General features: G+C 36.0%; 1 protein-coding gene across 4 annotated transcripts in view; it reads right to left on the reverse strand.

Annotated features, from left to right (window-relative positions):
* The window catches only part of LOC138707389 (cathepsin B-like), a 57,438-nt gene extending 38,164 nt beyond the window's left edge, over positions 1–19,274 (reverse strand). Inside the window, exons 1-4 of one of the 4 annotated variants that reach the window (XM_069836750.1) lie at positions 16,111–16,774; positions 12,563–12,712; positions 9,323–9,532; positions 3,101–3,301 (exon numbers count right to left, since the gene is read on the reverse strand). In XM_069836750.1, coding sequence (XP_069692851.1) covers positions 3,101–3,301; positions 9,323–9,532; positions 12,563–12,700 — 549 coding nt within the window. In that variant the 5' untranslated portion in view covers positions 12,701–12,712; positions 16,111–16,774. Of the gene's footprint in view, positions 1–3,100; positions 3,302–9,322; positions 11,271–12,562; positions 12,713–13,010; positions 16,065–16,110 lie in introns of those variants that run through there. The other 3 variants (XM_069836759.1, XM_069836795.1, XM_069836769.1) reach the window with 3 other exon arrangements.
* Positions 19,275–19,703: the final 429 nt, after the last annotated feature.

Here is a 19,703-nt window from a genome sequence, read left to right on the forward strand (position 1 = left end):
GCAGTCACACTATGGGATCCCCGCATTGGCAAGAGATCACGCGGAAGATCAAGAAGAAGATGGGCCGACCTCTTCAGTGAATGTGTAGGAAGCCATTGGTCAAGCAGAGCAAGACATAGGGAAGACTGGAAAAACCTAAGAAGACAAGTGAACAGCGACTAAAACCAGTGCGACAGAAACAAGCGAACAATATCCAACAGTGCAAAATGTGAACCAAGTGAACAATTCCAAGGTTGTAAACATCTCTTATGCGGAGCAGCTCACCGCGTGAGACAAATAGAGCTCTCCCTCTATAGGAAGAAGCCTTTGCCCTTAACGGGACACTTTTAGGCTCATCATTTCATTTCAAACGATTTAATGAACTGAACCCTACGTGTGAGTGCGAATTGTGCGGGAATAAATGTGACGGATACCATGCTTTAACATGTGAACAAAGACATGAATCGCTCACAAAATTCTGTGAAACAGACTAACAGTGTTAAATTTTGCACATTATTATTATTATTATTATTATTATTATTATTATTATTATTATTATTATTATTATTATTATCATAAGTGATTAAATGTCCTGTGCTGTATACAGTTTTGATGAGGAAACTCTATTATATGAGGTAAGTTAAAAACACACAAATATTTTTGTAAATTACAGAGTGAGAGCTTATTTTCTTAAGAAGTTTAATGGCGTCATATTTTCAAGGGAACTGTGAGAGTTGAAAATATTGGCTTATGCTGTCAACTTTCAGGTTTTAATGGAACTTATTTCACAATGCCTCTGTGAGCAATATATTTAAAGAACATTTAACAGCTTTGGTGCTTTGCGTGTTGCAGTATTCCATAAATACTCTCGAGACGACCTAAAGTCTGCTGTTGACAAATGTATAAAGGAGGGATGGTCCATTTACAAGGCATCCAAGTTCCATGAAGTGCCTTTCAACAGCCTGAAAAGGTATCTTACACTTTCTCCAGGATCTGATGATGTCCCTGAGATGAAGAATGGTAGGCCTATTGTATTAAGAGGTGCTGAAGAACAGAGATTGGTTTTCTATATCCTGGAAATGCAGGAAATAGACTGAAACTGACGTCAGTAAGCGGACATTCAATCTGGTTGCAGAAATCAGACGTAAGAATTCCTTTAATTCTGTGGAAGGCATAGCTGGATGGGATTGGAGGTATTCCTTCAGGGACAGATACGGCTTAGCAATGACGCTGCCTGAAAACCTGTCAGTGAATACAGCTGCAGCAACAAACAGGGACTCGATTCAAGAGTTCTATTCCAAACTGGAAACGACATTAGTTACCCACAACCTGATGGATAAACCTAGTCATGTGAGGAATTTAGACGAAACTGGGTTCAGTTATGTGCAAAATAGTGTCTCCTAAGGGACTGAAACGCGTCTATCAGCAGACGCCAGCAGAAAGAGGAGAAAACAACAGTGCTCCCAACTGTGGATGGTGCCAGGCAGACTTGGTCATTTCTGATCATTTTTAAAGGCCAAAGGTTGAGTGTACAACTAAAAACAAATCCTCCGAATTCGATAGTATGCGTCTCTCACAATGGATGGATAAATTCTACAATATTTATACAATTCTTAAAATATTTAGTAGAGAACATTCCACCAGCCAGACCTGTAATTATTCTACTAGACTCACATGCCAGCCACTTCTCCATGGAAGTAATGAAGTTTCGAGAGGAAAATGGTTTGATTTTCGTTACCTTCCCTGCGCACACCACTCACTTACTTCAACCTTTGGACGTAAGTGTATTCGGGCCTATGAAGACAGCTTGGAAGAAAAAAGTCAAATCATTCATGGCAGACCAATGTAGTAGGCCTATAAGCTTGCAACTGTAATGACAAGCCAAATGGTGGACCATGGATGATGGAAAATTTGAAAGTGTAAATCAATATGGAAAGCTCCTTGTATATCACATTGCATTGCTATTTCTCAGTATTAAATTGCCATCAAACCAGATGCGTAAACTGGCTCTTGCATTGTAGAGGCAAATTCAAAAACTGAATGAGTTAACAAAACATGTACAGTGAAATGAGGCATGTTTGTGACATATTTTTGGACTATCGTATTTGAAAGTAGAGGAAGTTGGAAAATGCTATGCTGTGGACTTTGCAAATGACGAACCTGGAAATAGGTATCTAAATCACAGTGTTTGCAGATTATTTAACTGATTGAGCCCTACGATACGCTGACCGAATATCAGCGTTTCCTCCAATCAAGTGCGTCAAACGTAATTCCACTATAAAACCACAATGCAAGATATTCATTCACGTTCTAACAGCAGTTTTTTAACATACAGATTAGAGTACATCTTTCATAGACCTTTTTGATTGTGATTCTATTTCAAACTGACAGCTATACTGTATAAACACGTCCAGTAGAAATGAGATCGAGAAACGCCACTCAAGCGCAGCAATAAGCAGCAGTATTTTATAGACCGTATGAAAGGCGGTAAGTCGAAGGCGGTGTTCACAGAATGGAACTAGAATTTATGCTCCTATACCAATTATTTTACTTGACACAAAACAGAAATTCCTTTCACTTCAATCTCGTAAATGCGCAATTCAACCACATGTAAATAGCCTACTTAATTAATACAAGAGTTGGATAAAAGGTAGGCTAATGGAAACATTGGAGTGAGCAAGTTCCGTTAAATTGACTTGGAGGAATGCATTAGGAACAAAATCCAACCAATATTTTAACAGAAATCGTTGTACATAGGCAAACACACTGAGAGCATGCCTCAAAATATATCTGCAGTATAAGAAATCCTGAGAACATCTATATTCGTGTTAATCTGCAATTTGGATTTTTTCTAAATGATAATTTCAATTAGCACAATGTTCCCTATAATTTAATAATAAGATCAAGAAAGAACAATTTTCTTGTGAGGTTTTGGAGTTTACCTTGAAAACTAGGTACGCCTATCCTTACATATACCACAGAATACCAGTATTGAAAACCACGAAAAATGACATGCATAACTCTCACTTCGATAATAAGAGGAACACCTCAAATTCTGTAATACAGATCATTATTGCAACACTAAATGGATCAATTCCAGTCATCAGAAGCATGGCTATACCTGGTGTGAGCCGTAAGGGCCCCCACTCACGACGCCCGTTGTCAACCAGTAGATCCAAGCCAGATTAGCCTTCCCTCCATTACAGCCATTTCCACAATAGTCGCAACACGTCATCAGGTCCTCCGCTGAGAAGCGGAAGTGTATTCGACCACCTGAATGGATGCACATTCTGTCAGACATGGTTTCCACGACTCCGAAGGCCTGGAAATGTTCACACAATATGTTTGTTCCAGCATGGTTCGGAATCGCAGTAGCTCAATGTGCGTTCCAACAAGACTAGAACTGATTCCGAACCGATACTGAACTCCCAGTTCCCTGTTCCAACGTCCTTTAGAACTCGTTCGGAACGAGTGAAACTGGTTCTCGATTAAGAACAGAACTGGGAATTCTGAACGGTTGACGCATGCGCAGATGGTTTAATCTGAAGTTATGGTTAAAATGCTTCGAGACTAGGCAGGTTAAAATAAAAAAAATAGTCGATCATGAGCGATAGTGATAATTATGGCGAATTAAGTCCGGAAAATGAATAAAATTTTAATATGAGAAGAAACTCCGAAGGCCGTGAAAGAACAGTTCAAGAATCGTTCGAACAACGTAAAAGTTAGTTAGTTAGTGGGGTTTAAAAAGGGCGCGTCAGTATCTATGGCTATTTGCGCCCTTATCTAAAATTATTTACAGAACAGAGACTATACAATAATCAGAATGCTTAAAGAACTAAAAAACGTCACGATTAAAACGAGGTATACAAATGCAGTTTCAACAGGAACAACGTAAAATCCTGAACTAGTTCTGACACCGTACACAACTGGCACATGCGTCGAAAGAAGTTCGGTATTAGTTCGGAACGCGTTCTGAATTGCTTGCTGGAACAAACCTAATTAGTTATTTTCTACTGAGAGGTTTGCATCACTTTCTCGCTTGTTATATTTTCATAAAATATTAATGAAGACAAATTACAAGATTAGAAGATGAATTTTAACTTTTGAGATCAGAGAGTAAAAAAAAAACAGCTGTCAACATTGAACATGCATATAAAGCACAATAATACAGTTAAGACTAATCCTTATGTTGTGATATAGTACAAAAACAAACTTCGTAATCAAAATTTAGAATGTTGTGAAGCTACATTTAAGTTATATGAAAATGCTCGTTGTTTGAGAGATTACTATTATAGATCATATACAGTATATACCAATCAACTTCAAAGTTATTCTTATTCATTCCGTACTTTCTTCATAGCTAAATGGTAGCGTGTTGGCATGTCAAGAAAATATTCTGTGCACGCTCACCCTGACTGTTGCATTATTATTATTATTATTATTATTATTATTATTATTATTATTATTATTATTACATCTTTGAAAATGGAACCTGTGTTACTCAGAATTATTGTATGTTTCTTTAATACAGTTTCGGAAAATTATAAATTTTGGTAGCTTAAGTCTTTTTATGAAACTTAAAATCTCGTCAAATGTAAAAAAAAAAAAAAAAAAAGCTTTGAATATAGTCCTTTTACTACTGTAAATTAATGAATGTATTATTTGAGTAAATATGTACACGGACTCTTGCTAATTCATGTAATGCGTCTGATAATTTTTAATAAATGAAAATTCTATACAAGGATTTTATAAATTTTTACACTTTTTTAATGACTGAAGTCACTGCATCTCATTGTACCTAAAGTGATTTTTAAACAAGTACTAAATATCATACATGGCGAAAAGTTGAAGCTGGTAGTACAACAAACAAAAATTTAGTTCATTAGTTTGTCCCACATTCTAGCAATTGAGCGGTTGAACCTTGTCATCACGTCCGAGGATCACAAGATCAACGATGCCCTAGGACAACGGTATCGTGAGCAAGACTTCCTCAGTGAAATGAAGTGAAGTTGGAAATCTTATGTCGCACAATGACGACACGTAAAATAACTATGTCCTTGAATGAGAATTCTTAAAACAAATATTACCAATAATTTCCTGTCCAAGTGAACTTTTATAATCTATTTATCATACTATCATAAGTGTAATGAATTATTCCTTAAGCAGACCATTAAATAAGGAACTAATTTTTCCCTTACCACACCTGTACCTAAGTGCTGAACTTTCTCAAAAAATTTCAACGTTTACATAATGTCTGCGTCCGATTTATTTTCAATATCCGTCAACATGATCATATATCGGAATATTTTCTACGACTCTCCTGGCTCCGCTTGCAAGATCGACGATTAGTAGGGGAATGGAGGGTTGTACCACTCAGAGGGCAATCGGGCTCATGCTAATATATCTGCATGGTTTAAATTTTGAAGAGTTCAGGAGGTGATGCTATTTTGCGGACACTGTACTAAGTGCATAGTAGTTGAATGGTTACCGTGGGAAGGCACATTTAATTGTTGTGAGCGAGAATATTTTTGTTAGTATTTTGTTATAAGAACACACATATTTCAAACTAAATGTATGTGAACAAATATCCTTTTACATTATTAACAATTAATATGTTTATTTAGGGGATAAAGTCAGCTTCACATTGATATATTTATAAACATCTGTAATAAGCTTCTTTCGTCGGTACATGTTAAGAATTTCAATATTGCTATGGAGGGTTGTGGCGCTCAACTGAGCGGCATTACCCTCCAGCTGAGGTTATTTCCTTGCAGAAAACAATCCATTTAATCCTATATTCTTATATTACTGCAATAAAATGTCATTTAAAGCATACAATATGTTAAATATTATTATGCTTTCTATTTTAACGATGTGTGATGTCTCTATTTATTATATTATTAATTAACTGCGTAATTCGACTATTAAGAGATGCCGAAACAAAGAGAAAGGTGTACAAATAAGGCAGCATGGACAATGGAGACCATGAAAACAGCTTTTAGAGCAGTTTCTTCAGAAACATCAATTTGAGAAGCACCTCGGCAATTCAATATCCCTTTCAGCACACTTAAGGACAGAGTAAAAGCGGGAAAGCCTTATGCCCCCTCTAGGTGCAAAATGTGTTTTCAGTGAGGAACAAAAAAGTGAAACTGAAGAGTATGTTTTGACGATTTGTAGATTATACTTTGGTGTTACAGCTTCCGAACTCAAAAAGATAGTTTTTGAATATGCAGAAAAGACATGAAATTAAAACAACTTTTCCAGAGACAAAAGGGAAGCTGAAAAAGATTAGTTTTACGGTTTCCTAAGATGGCATCCAAAATTGAGCTTAAGGAAACCTGAAGCAAAAAGCATTAATCGTATTCTGCCATTTAATAAGGATGAAATTCAACGAGTCTATAGCAATCTTGAGTCACTGTTTTCAAAATTCAACTTTCCAGCCACGAGGATCTACAATGTAGACGAGACCGAGGTCTCAACTGTCCATACTCCTTCGCGCATTATTGCATCTAAAGCAGAGCTGGGCAGCAAGAGCGGATTCTACTCCCTCACGGGGAGCCATATGATTTCTCTTCATCCCCTTTCTTCCCCGCCGAACACCGCGCAGCTTTGATTCAGTCACGGATGAATATTAAGCGTCCCCGTTTAGAGTCTAGTTCTGCTCCCGATGCCCAGTCCTGATCTAAAGGGACGAACAGCTGGGAGAGGGGCAAGAATATTATGGTCTGTTGTGCAGTTAATGCTGCGGGACACTACATTACCCCGATGTTTATCTTCCCGCGCCAACGAATGTCACCTCAGCTACAGTGTGATGGAGCTGAGGGAGCACTGTACAAGTGCTCTAAAATGGGTGGATGACGTCTGAACTTTTCACAGTCTGGATACAACACTTTGCAAAGGAAACCAGTGCTTCCATCGATAACCCTGTCCTCCTTATAATGGACAACCACAGCAGTCACACATCACTTTCTTCATATTCCTTTTGGAAACAGAAAGGCATCCACATCATTTCAATACCTCCCACAGATTGCAGCCCCTTGATCTCACCTTCTTTGGACCGTTAAAATCTACGTTCAACAATGAATGCGAAACTTTCTTGAAGACTGATGCAGCTCAAAAAATCACTCCATACGACATTGCAAAGATTTTCAATCAAGCATATGGTAGAGTTTCTTCTGTGGAAAAAGCGACCAATGGATTCAAAAGAAGTGGCATTTGGCCCTTGAACCCAAATGTTTACTCAGATGAAGATTTTATGGCTGCAATGAATTTGAGCCCACCAGGTGAAGGTTCAGTTCTTTCATTGATTGACGACGAAAATCAGATTGAAGGAACAAGTCAGCAACTACTATCAACCAGTGTGAAGCCAATATGTCACAAGAATTTACCCACAATATCTTGTATACAGCCGACGACCTCTCAAGAAATTCCATCGCATCCTTCTACATTAGAAACAAAACAAAATAGAAAATCAATATTAATCACCCAAATGTCACTTATTCCTAGCCCCTCAAAAACCACCAGTAAAAGAAGATCCGGCAATACCAAACAGCATTCTGAGATACTTACAGCATCACCGATGAAGGAAAAACTAGAAGTCTTAGAGAAGCGCAGAGCTGACAAACATAAGACTAAGAAGTCTGAAAAACCAAAATCAACCATTGCTCCTTTATCAAAGATCAGGGCAAAGAAAATTAAAAAACCAAAAAGAAAGTTATTCGAAAGTACATCAGAAGATGAACTGGATGAAGATGATTTGTGTGACGATGATGAATTAGACGACATTAATCCAAACACACTTCTTCAGGAAGTAGAAGAGATTTGCGCTGTGTGTGGAGAATTCGGTGAAGATGGTGAAGTGTGGTTTCGGTGTACTGTATGTGCAAACTGGACACATAAGGAATGCAGTGGGATTGATCGATCACATAATTATAAATGCGATCACTGCACCTAAATACGCGTGAATGTTTTTTATTATGTTGAGCGCCATTGCCCTACAGTGTCGGGTAATACCGCTCATTACTCATTTTCATTGTTTTCCTAATAGTTCCCTAAATATAATACTATCTTAAGTAATACTATTTCAGATGTAAAGAAAACTAGTTCATGTCTGCATTTTGTGAATGAAGTATTAAGATTGACCATTGTTTTGAAAACAAATAATGGTTTTCCTTAGGTGAGCGCCAATACCCTTCCTTCCCCTACATTCTCTTTGCCTGCTATATCGAATTATACATGATTCCACACCCAACTACCTTGCCTCTCTGTTTACTCTCCTAGCTTCACATCATAATCCTAATACACGTTCACAGCACAATCTGTTGCTATCAATACCACGTCATCAGACATCTCTGTACTCAAGTTCTTTCTCAATAGCCATGGCCCGCTCATGGAATTCGCTGCCGCTGGAAGTCAGGGGTAGTCTTAGTCCCCAGTTGTTTAAAATTAGGTTGTTTAGAAATATTTTAAAGGCACAGAACTAGTTTTTAGGTATAATTTTTATTTATTATTATTACTATCATTATTATTATTATTATTAGTATTATTATTTTACAGTCATTACTTTATTTTTCCATTAACACTAATATCTAGGTAATTGTCATTGTCTCAATGTAACACGTGCTGTGCTGATCATACTAATTGTACTATTCCTTTAGTTGTGAGATTATATTCATATGTATTAATGTTTAGGTGAGGGGTTTGGACTTTTTCCATTGCTGGTTGTCACAATCAAAAATTAAGACACTACATTTCGAAGGGAGAACCACCCTTCGAAACGTTGTGTCTTAATTTTTGATTGTGACAACCAGCAATGGAAAAAGTCCAAACCCCTCACCTAACATTAACAATCCACCATTGCTTTCCAACCCCTCATTTAGTTCATATGTATTAATTCTTTTTTTTTCTCTCTCTTAACTTAATACTTGTATACTAGAATGTATTTTTCTACTTAATTATGTTTATTATTATTTTTAAGTTCCTATTTGTATACCGGTATGTATTTTTTCTGTATGTGATTTGATCCTGGTTGAGTGGAAGAAAAGGCCTGATGGCCTTAACTCTGCCAGGGAAAATAAAACTATTACTATTATTATTATTATTATTATTATTATTATTATTATTATTACACTGCAGGGAGCTTTCATAACCCGTATGTGGAGGCATTGGAATTCATTCACAATCAGCAATAAATGAAATTATAGTCTCTTTCTTGCTTCAGACAATTGTGAAATAATTTATACAGAAACAAACATTTTAACATTGACAATAAACAATGCGTACATTCTTCCAAAATACTAATAAATCTAATTATCTATTACCGATATCGTGTTGACACTCTTACCCAAGAAGATGCACACGACCCTTGGTCGCGTATTTCTTTTATAGTGGGACAATGTGGCCATTGTTCTCTTGCGTCGAATTCCTCAGGAATGTCAATATCAATATGTTTCCAAGATATCTTTGGCAAAGGAGAAGGCTTCGAATCTCTTTGCACTCCCATAAGTCTTCTGAAGTAATCTAGAGGAAGGTCCTCCCTGAAGTTGTGGCCTGCCTGCAATCACACAACTATGCTTAAGGTACGGTCACACGTCGCTACTTTTGTAGCGCTGCAGTACCAAAAAAAAAAAAAAACTGCGCAACTCTCGTACTGCGACGTGTGAACAACGATGCAACCCGAAAAGTAGCGGCTGCCGAACCTGCTGCCCGCTACTTTTCCATGCTGCGCGCAACTTAAAAGCAGCGACGTGTGAACAGGGTTCTCAGGGTTGCAACCGCAGCATTTTTGATATCGGTTTTGTTGAAACTTTTGCTGCGGTTGCGACCAGTGTTACCACCCAAATGTGTCAATGATACTTTTATTGTTTGGATATATTTTAATGTTAAATATGATGAAAATAAATTATTTGTAACAGTTATTAAATACACAACACAGTCTGAGCATAACTGGTGACGATATAATTCAGTTTTTAAATTTTCCGTAGCGCAGTTCCAAACAGGAGGGTTGCTAACATTGATTACGTGAATATGCTGTTGGTTATCATTTAAGTATATAGGCGTTTTTAAAAGCTTTATAGTAAAAATAATGCCAATTTCTGAATACTAGATGCGACAGAAAAGAAATAATAGATAAGGAAGCTTTCGCATGACTTTCTTAATAATGCGAACATAACCACAAAATGTATATTGAGAAGTGAACACGGAGATGGGAACCTGCAGCATGACTGCGGCTGCAAAAGTAGTGCCTTGCGTGTGAACAGACTCGCAACCTCCAGTTGCAACTTTTGCAGTACTCGGGTTGCGCAGCACGAAAAGTAGCGTGCAACGCGCTACTTTTGGCTTACGTGTGAACACGACACGCAACTTTTGCAGCTGCAGTATGAAAGTAGCGCTGCAAAAGTAGCGACGTGTGACCGTGCTTTTAGACTCCAGACATCGTCTGAGCTGCGTCTATGTTTCTACAGTCTCATTAGTAAATTATGATTACAGTTGACCAGAACCGTTTCAAGACTCCAACAGTAGCTAGATACTGGATTTCAATGGTTCTTTCCTTAATAAGCGTTGAAATTTCAATATGCTGTGCCATAATTGTTTTGAGATTATTCCCGAGAATTAAAAAGAAACGTGTTATTTAAAATATTGTGCATCAAACTTAATTGGATGTCCGCAAAAACAACAGTAGTTAACGTAGCTAAATTTTCCATAAATTCTTTAATAAACTGGAATCAATCAAATCTCCTTTTGTCAAGTAATGTCGACCAGAAATCAAGTAATGTCTCAATTTTTGTTATGTTGGCGATGTCTCGTGTCTCTTCTTTGATTGATTGATGGTGTTTAAAGGGCGCGTCAGCATCTATGGCTATTTGCGCCCTTGAGCAAGACTCAGTACAACTCATTTAAAAACTGGTAGATGTAAAAGCGACAACAATTAAAATCTCGGTGTTAAAACCGGAAGGTACAAAGGAAGTCGGTTACTAAAACCGTCACCAGATGTAAAATGTCTGGTGACCAGAAGATAGATAGATAGATAGTGAAATTTGAAGGGCGCGTCAGCATCAATGGCTATTTGCACCCATGCCTATTGTTTTTCTTTTTGTGTGGTGAAATTACATTATTGTATAACTAAAATTCACACTGACTAAAAACTTTGACACATTAAAACACACTAATATTGGACGGACAAGGTGACTCCTGATATAAAATAACATTAAAACGAACACGTAGTAGTCCCAAGATAATGTGAGACAATCATAAAATATAAAACAAACACTGCTACAAGAAATATGTGGCAATGTTTTATAACAACAATCATTAAAAATCGGATGTATAAGGTCCGAGTAATAAGGTGTATTAAAAGAAATGTAACTAAAATAATCTCCAGATGTAAAGGGTCTGGAGAAGAGATAACAATGGGCTAAAAGGACATTAAAACTTAGATCACCTTGTCGAGTTCCGTGTTACGTAAATACCTCAACACTGCGTTGACACAATTAAAATCATTGCCAAGAGCGTCACGTAACGTTGGATGTATTGCATACTGGCGTCGAGGCAAATCATATTTGCGACAGTGGAGTAAAAAATGTTCCACCGTAAGAACTGGTGACCAGAAATATTTATACATAAAATGTAATCGAATATAAAGGTCCTAGTACAGAGCAGATAAAATGTAAAATAGTGTGTCCCCTAGATGTAAAGAGTCTAGGGGTCGATGAAAATTAAATGACGGTGTCAAGACCTGTACTGGATAAAAACTTTAAAACTGCGTTCACACGATTAAAATCGTTTCCAAGAGCGTCACGCCTATCGCATGTTGACGTCGAGAGCGGTCGTATTTCCTACAGTGCAATAACACATATTCCACGGAAACTGGAACATGGCACGCGTCACACACCGGAGGAGGTTCACCATTTAAAAGACGGCCATGTGTAAAACGGCAGTGGCCAATCCTCAACCGCGTAACTAAAACTTCTTCGCGTCGTGACGCTCTTTTAGACGAATCCCATTCCCGAACACTTTCCTTTATCATTCGTAATTTATTCCCTTGTTATGCAGACCATTCCTCCTCCCACTGGGGTCTCTTCTTTCGCTGTCACTAACCTAAAACGCGCGTCATTTTTATAAACAACAAATCAATATAATTTCAGAGGTAATATTCCACGACTGTAGACTGTATAATTACACCACAGTCATAGGCTTTTCCTGTTACGTAGACCTATATTTACTAATACATCGCCTATGATAGATTAGCTTTGAATAGAACACACGCCAATATTTAAGAACATTACTAACGTATAGAAAATTCTCATTCAGTTTTTACAAACATCATATTAGCTGAAATATTCTTTTGGCTCAATTACCTGTGTGAAATTTCTCATTCTGTGCAAAGCAGATAGATAAACAGAAATCCTTCTGTGTGAAACACATCTAGACGTACCAAGTGAAACCAAAACTGTCCCACAAGCAAATGTTTCCGAATATAGACGTTTATACGTGTTCAAATACTTCAGTGTAGAAATGTTATTCTAATGGGTAGTTTTGTATTAAGAAATAGTACAAGAGGAATTCGGATAACTTAAATTCTTACCTTCCATGTTGAATTGAGGCAATTAATATGATGGATGAGCTCATCTGAGAAAGTACCCAACATTGTTGGAGGTGCAGATGACACTATCAGCAAACAAACGCATAACGACAACAGACGCAAATAAGTACTCGACGCCATTTCCACCACGCTCTGAAATGTTAAGTAATCTACTTTTAATATTATTAAAAGTAAATTACTAATTATATTATAATTAATTGTTGTTTCAATAATTTCGATTAATCAAGACTTTAGTCTTATATTTCTATATATGCAGGAGGAAACATTTACATTAAATGTATGGAACAAGTTTTGAATAATCTAAATATCTAAAAAAAAAAAAAATAAATAAAATATTTGAGTACGAATAATAAATCTTCAAAATTGGATCAAATTATTACCAACACACAGTGAAACTTTTAAATGACAACAAAAATTGAAGTTTACCTACCTACTTATCAAGTCTCACTTTCAGAACTGTGGAACAACTTGATCCACCGAAAGTTCACGCTAATCATGAGTCATTTCTCATCTTTAAAAAGTCTACAGGACTGACTGATAATCCGGATGCGCATGCGTCAATTGTGGAATATCGGGTGTGCACATAAAGATATCTACGTCAATTTAATGCAAGATTGTTATAAGCAGAATATAATTTGTAACTTCGCTCTTTCCGGTATTATGCCAAGAATTATGGCGTACCGGTATAATTTGTTTATTTATTGCGTACTGTGCGGGATGCATTTAGGTTGTATAGCAATGAACAAAGTTTGTAATAGTTAATATTATTTATGATCGACCATGCCTAAATGTAGTAATTATGCACCTGGTAGCAGTCCTTTAATGCATGTCATTAAGTACACCTACTCATTAAAGTACAGGTCTTCAGCCAATGATAACTCAGCTTACATGTGTTCAGCCAATGAGAAGTCAGCTTTGTAGCGTTATAAAACCGCAAGTATCGATTATTCTCGGATATGCAATCGAAAGAGAATTAGCGAAAAGTCACGGAGGCTGAAATCCAATACTGTCGCAGAAGGTTATGTTCTGTTACTATAATAATTAGCGTTAATTGTAAATAATATTCAAATAAATTCAATTTGTCATCTCGTTTTTCAATGTCGAATTCAATAATCAAGGTTATAATATTATAATATTATCAAGTTTAACGGGATTATACATCAAGGTCAATGACATTATTGTTCCTCGGAAAAAATCAATACTTCCGCGTCTGCGCAAATCTCACAATTCACGACCTAGAACAAGGTCACTTCCGATCTTGTCAGATACAAATAAAATGTATACATCTGAATACCGGTTATTTCAAGTTAGAAATATGGTCGAGCATAAAAAGTCGTATGAAACTCGCCTATAATGGTAATTAAGAAGCTCGTATGAAAATTATGAAACTCGCTTGCGCTCGTTTCATAAACATCCATACTCGCTTTCTTAATTACTATCATTATAGGCTCGTTGCATAATGTACTATTAATTGATTACATTCACAGACAATATTAGAGAACCTTTCTTAAAGATTGGCTCACCATGGGAGATCAACGGAGTCACCCTACATTGAGGAGGCAAATTGCCTAATAGGGATCTTCTCCATTTTGAATCTTGTGTACACCACTTTTAACACTTGAATATAATTAATTGATGAACTAGTGGACTTATTCGTGTTAAATATGTATTATTTGTCCGGCTTACAGCTGTTTCAGTGCTTCACGCACCATCATCAGAGCCTACTAGATCGCGGCGTCATCTCGAACTTCTCTGCCTGTTAGGAGGGTGTGTTTTTTTGTTGGAAGGTGTTGAAGTGTGGAGTCGAATAGTGTGTGTGTGTACTGAAATTGATCTGTGTGTTGAGGATTTGATCGGGGTGTGTTTTAGAGTATTTGTATATTTCGTATTGTTCTAGTGTGTTGAGTTTTTGTTCTTGGGTTGTATGTGTAGGATTTCCATGTCCGCATTTATGTTATTGTATGTATGGTTAGTATTGGTTATGTGATCGGCGTATGTAGATGTATTGTGTCCTCTGGTTATAGCTTTAATGTGTTCTTTGTAGCGTGTTTGGAATGATCTGCCTGTCTGTCCTATGTAGAACTTGTCGCAACTATTACATGTGAGTTTGTATACACCTGTGTGGTCGTATTTATTTGTTTGTGTTTTTTGTGTGTTGAGATGTCTTTGTAGTGTGTTTTCTGTTCTGTATGTTATGTTGTATTTCTGTTTTCTGAATGAAGATGCGATCTTATGTGTGCTTTTGTTTTCATATGTTAGTGTGATGTATTTCTTGTGTTCTTGTGTTTGTGCTGTGTTTTGTGTATTTTTGTGTATCTTATATCGTATACAGAGTGTCTCAGGAGGAATATAAAATATTTCAGAATAATGTAGTTTGGGTTAACCTACATCGATTTAACCTAATATATCTATGTGCGAAATGTAACGGTTCAGAAGTTGATGGGCGAACTTTCAAATAGAGAGAGGCATCACAGACGTATTTGTGCGTTGTAGAACATTGTAACATGATACATTATTGAAAATGCTGCAGGCTATGTTGTTCCAATAAGTTTATTTCACAATTAAATACGAACTGAATAAGAAAATAAAATAATTACACAAGGCATATTACTAAGGTTGCCCTTCTTATGGATCCCATGAATTCTAAATTCTTATCAGGAGCCGGTACCGGCAATCTTTCCGACCTTAAAGAAACACTTTGTACCTTTCCAGTTTTAGATAACATCCGGTAAACACGGGAAAACATACAGCTAGTTGAACCCTTTGATTGAGAAAACGTCATCTGTAATCCGTAATAGAAGCCAATGCATTGTTATCATAAAAGTCATAAACAAAAAGCATGTCTGCATATTCACTATGCGAATATATGAATTAAATGTCAAGTGAAAGTGTATTCAGTTGTGTGTTGTCCTGGTGTTGCGGTGCTCAGATGCTGCAATGTGCAAAAGACACGTGAAGCATAGCATACGGAACCGCAAGACGGTCCAGTATTTCTCCACTTAATTTCTCGCCATCCATTAGATTTCGGACATAGTTATATCAGGTTTAATCGATGTAGGTTAACCAAAATTATATTATCCTGCAGTATTTCATATTCCTCTTGAGACACCCTGTATTAAGAATGAACCGTCACGTTTGACTTAGAATTGATATATACTTTTCAATTACGGATCAGCTGTATGTATGGAATATCATCGTGTGTGTTTTTTAGTAGGTTATTTTACGACGCTTTATCAACATCTAGGTTATTTAGCGTCTGAACGAGATGAAGGTGAAATGAGTCCGGAGTCCAACACCGAAAGTTACCCAGCATTCATCGTGTGTTCTGCAGCACATAGGCCTTTCTAAACTTTAAACGCGTACGTAAGCATTGACCTATCTTGTATTCGTACTGAAGTGTACACTGTCTATACTAAAACTTGTAATATTTAAACATCTATCTTACTAAAAAAATATTGATTTAAATATCTGACCATATCTTATATCGACAAGTCACAAGGATTTTAATAATTTGTACAGACACCACTTACTGACAAATTGAAGATTCTATACCACTATACGTATGCTAAACATACTCGATGTACAGTATGGGTTTAGATTTCATCATTTGTCCTGAAGTCAAGTGGTCACTATTTTTGCCATTATATCCGAGGTAGGTCCGCCAAACTTTTCCGTGTCAAGATTCATCTCTCTTAGCTACCATTAAATAACTATTACTCTATCATCAGGGATAATGAATTCCGCCTTTATGTAGTTCCAACTTAGAAGTGCAATTTATCACCTGCAAGAGTTCAAGAACATTTTAAATCATAATATTGAGATATGTTGGCAACTGATAGTCGTTCAATAACTAATTATACATACGGCCATTCTTTACAATTCCGTAAAACAACAATGTTTATCGAAAGACTCCCGTCCACGACAAAAAATAATTCGGCTAGTCATTATCTTCATCAATCTTCATATAAAGAGGGACAATGAATGTAGATCCCTAGGTTGATAGAGACGCAAAGATCAGAGTTCCTACGCTTGAAAGCATTACAAAAAATATCACAGTGTAATCTGTGATTTTGAATTTCGCATGCAGTGATTTCTTTAGATATGGAATTCTTCACTTATTCAGGCTGACAAAGTCAATAGCTAATTAATGAAGAATTCTGTGAAATCATGAAATACCATGCTGTCATTATTATTATTATTATTATTATTATTATTATTATTATTATTATTATTATTATTATTATTATTGTCTCCAAAATTACTACAATATCTTTTCGAAGACAACTACTCTCTCAACAGAAAACAGACGCAGGAAAACTAGAATAACATCATTGTATAGAGCACATCTAGGTCAGAAAGCATGGGTAGACATAACGGCTCGGTTAGAAAAGCCAACGTACTATGGTAGGAACGATCATGATTTTAAAATCAAATGTAGGAAACAGAAAACGGATGTAGGTAAATTCTCATTTTTAAATAGAACTATAAATGATTGGAATGACCTACCTGCAGCGGTCTTTGAGGGCTGTCCTTCCTTAAGGAGATTCAAGAATAATTTAAAAAGTTGTATATAAAGTGAAAATTAAAATTAAGGTGACATTCAACATTTAATTTTTTAAGGTGACGTGTATTTATCTAGGCTGACGAGTTTACTTCCTAGGTTTGAATTGTAAATTATTTAAAACTAGCGTGTAAGAGGGCCTTAGACTAGAAATGTTTAGTTTAAATGTAGTTCTGTTTATAAGTATGCATAAGGATGTAATTATTTGACTTATTTGAACTGTTGTATCAGTGAAGCGAGGTGAGTCAGTGAAGTTACGGTTTTACAGTGCAGTGAACAGTTCCGATCAGTGATAATTTATAGCGTCAATGAAATGTGTTCTATAGTGTCAGTAAAATGTGTTACAGAGTGTCAGTGAAATGTGTGCTAAAGTGTCAGTGAAATGCGTCATAGTGCCACTACAGGGAATGAGATAAGAGTAAAGTGAAAGACTATTGAAACTTATGTAGGACCTATAGATAATTATGTAGGTTGTATTGTAAAATTAGGTATTTTATTTTATGTTTTATTATTATTTTGTTAAATTGTATTGTGTATTATTATTGTATTGTGTGTAAAATTGTATATGTGTTGTAAAATTGTATTGTGTATTGGTTATAATTGTATTGTGTATTGTTAATATTGTATATACCACTGCCACCGGGTGCTTGCCTACTTGCAGTGTAAATAAATACATACATACAAATTTAACTATTACTAGAATACTGCAGTAATCAAATTAACAGACACGTTTTATAATTCGTATAAATTACAGCATATAGACTTGAACAGAAGAGCTATCATGCTTCCAATGCATTATGGTCTGAGATTTTTAAAACGGAACTAGTACCGGGACAACATAGCATGTTGGTGAACATAACAGTTGTTTCAGACGTCTGCCGTTATTATTTTTAATGGGTTATTTTACGATCAACAGCTATGGTTATCTAGCGTCGGAATGAGGTGAAGGTGATAATGCCAGCGCAATATATCCAGGGTCCATTGCCGAAAGTTAACCCAGTATGTGGTCTTAATGCGTTGAGGAAAAATCTCGGAAAAAAACCTCCACCAGGTAACTTGTCCTAGCCAAGATTTGAACCCGGACCCTCTGGTTTCACGGTCAGGCATGCCAACCGTTAATCCACAACGGTGGATGCTGTGATTTCGGAATTCTTCTCTGGAACTAGTACTTTTATGATATTAAGTATTTTTTGAAGTGACATGCAAGTGTGAGAAGAGTCAAACAGCATATTAGAGAAGAGCACCACTATAAAACAGTGGAGTTAAGCTTGTTGTTAACGCCTTGACAGAAATTTTCAGTTTGATTTTGGTAGTTCACCTGTATTGTTAAGAATTATGTTTGACAGTATAGAGATAGACAAAACTTAAAAAACTTTAGGCTCTACTTTTTTACCCATATATGCAACCATTCCAGTTTAGATAAAAATAAAGATATGTACATTTACTAAAAATACATTAAACAATATTATAATAAATTAATAAAACTCATTACACATTTGAACTTCTTCCTACGACGGCTTTTGTGAACATTATAATATTAGTCGATGCAACATAAAAGAAACCGACATTCTGAAAATTCAGAACTTGATAGAAAAAAATGCAGCACCACATAACAATTTTAGGTGTCATGGCAACCTGACGCCAGGGATGTCTACACCTGGATATGTTCTTTCTAGTAAAATATAATGTGTAGCTTCTTTCTTAATTTGGTTTTCTTATTTGGAAATCTACAATGACTTGAAAATTTGTTCCCCACATTTTTTTTTTTTTGCTAAGTGTATTGATTTAAGCCTATTTACATTATTTATGTTATGTTAAAAGGTCGGATGTTCTGGATAGTTTTTTTTCTCCTATAAAATTTGTATTTTTGGACTTCCGTCCTTTTAACAAATAGCGATTCAATTGTCAGCGAGGTATCCATATACTGAAATTTTTACTTTTAGATCATTTTAAATATAATTTAATCTTTATTTTGTAAGTAATCTTATGTTCATTTTTTTAGGTCTATACACCAAGTTTGTGGTACATTCAGTTGATGATGTTTTTGGAGGAACATGTAGTTCTAAGGAAAAGTACAACATATACTTACAAATAAACTAATTCTTTTGCTATGAAATATTATTATCTTGTCTAGAATAAGTGACTGAATAAACATGTGCAGAGAGTCGAAGTTCTACCTTATTACATTATTTTGCGTTGAATCTATCGCCTCGATAACATTTTGTGGAGATATTCATTATGGTTTTCTGAGCAAGATGTCGTATTTTTTTTTCTGCAAACATAAGCATACAGAAAAACTATTAATTCTTTTCAGACACCATGCGCTCCGTAACCCGAAGGAACTGTTTTCGAGGTGTGGAGCAAGAGCGAGAGAAAAGTGAAATTCTCAAATAAATAATTGAATATTTTGGTCTCAAAGATTAATCTGAAGACATTTTACAGTCAATAAAGAAATTAATTAAATTTCTATGCTCGAAAATTCGATTACGGTGGGAAAAATACAGCAGAAATGAGAAAAATTTCTTAAAATAGAATGCGCCATGTTTGAACCAAGATGCAAAG

This window comes from Periplaneta americana, chromosome 1 (genome assembly GCF_040183065.1).
Source record: "Periplaneta americana isolate PAMFEO1 chromosome 1, P.americana_PAMFEO1_priV1, whole genome shotgun sequence".
NCBI classification, from domain to species: domain Eukaryota; kingdom Metazoa; phylum Arthropoda; class Insecta; order Blattodea; family Blattidae; genus Periplaneta; species Periplaneta americana.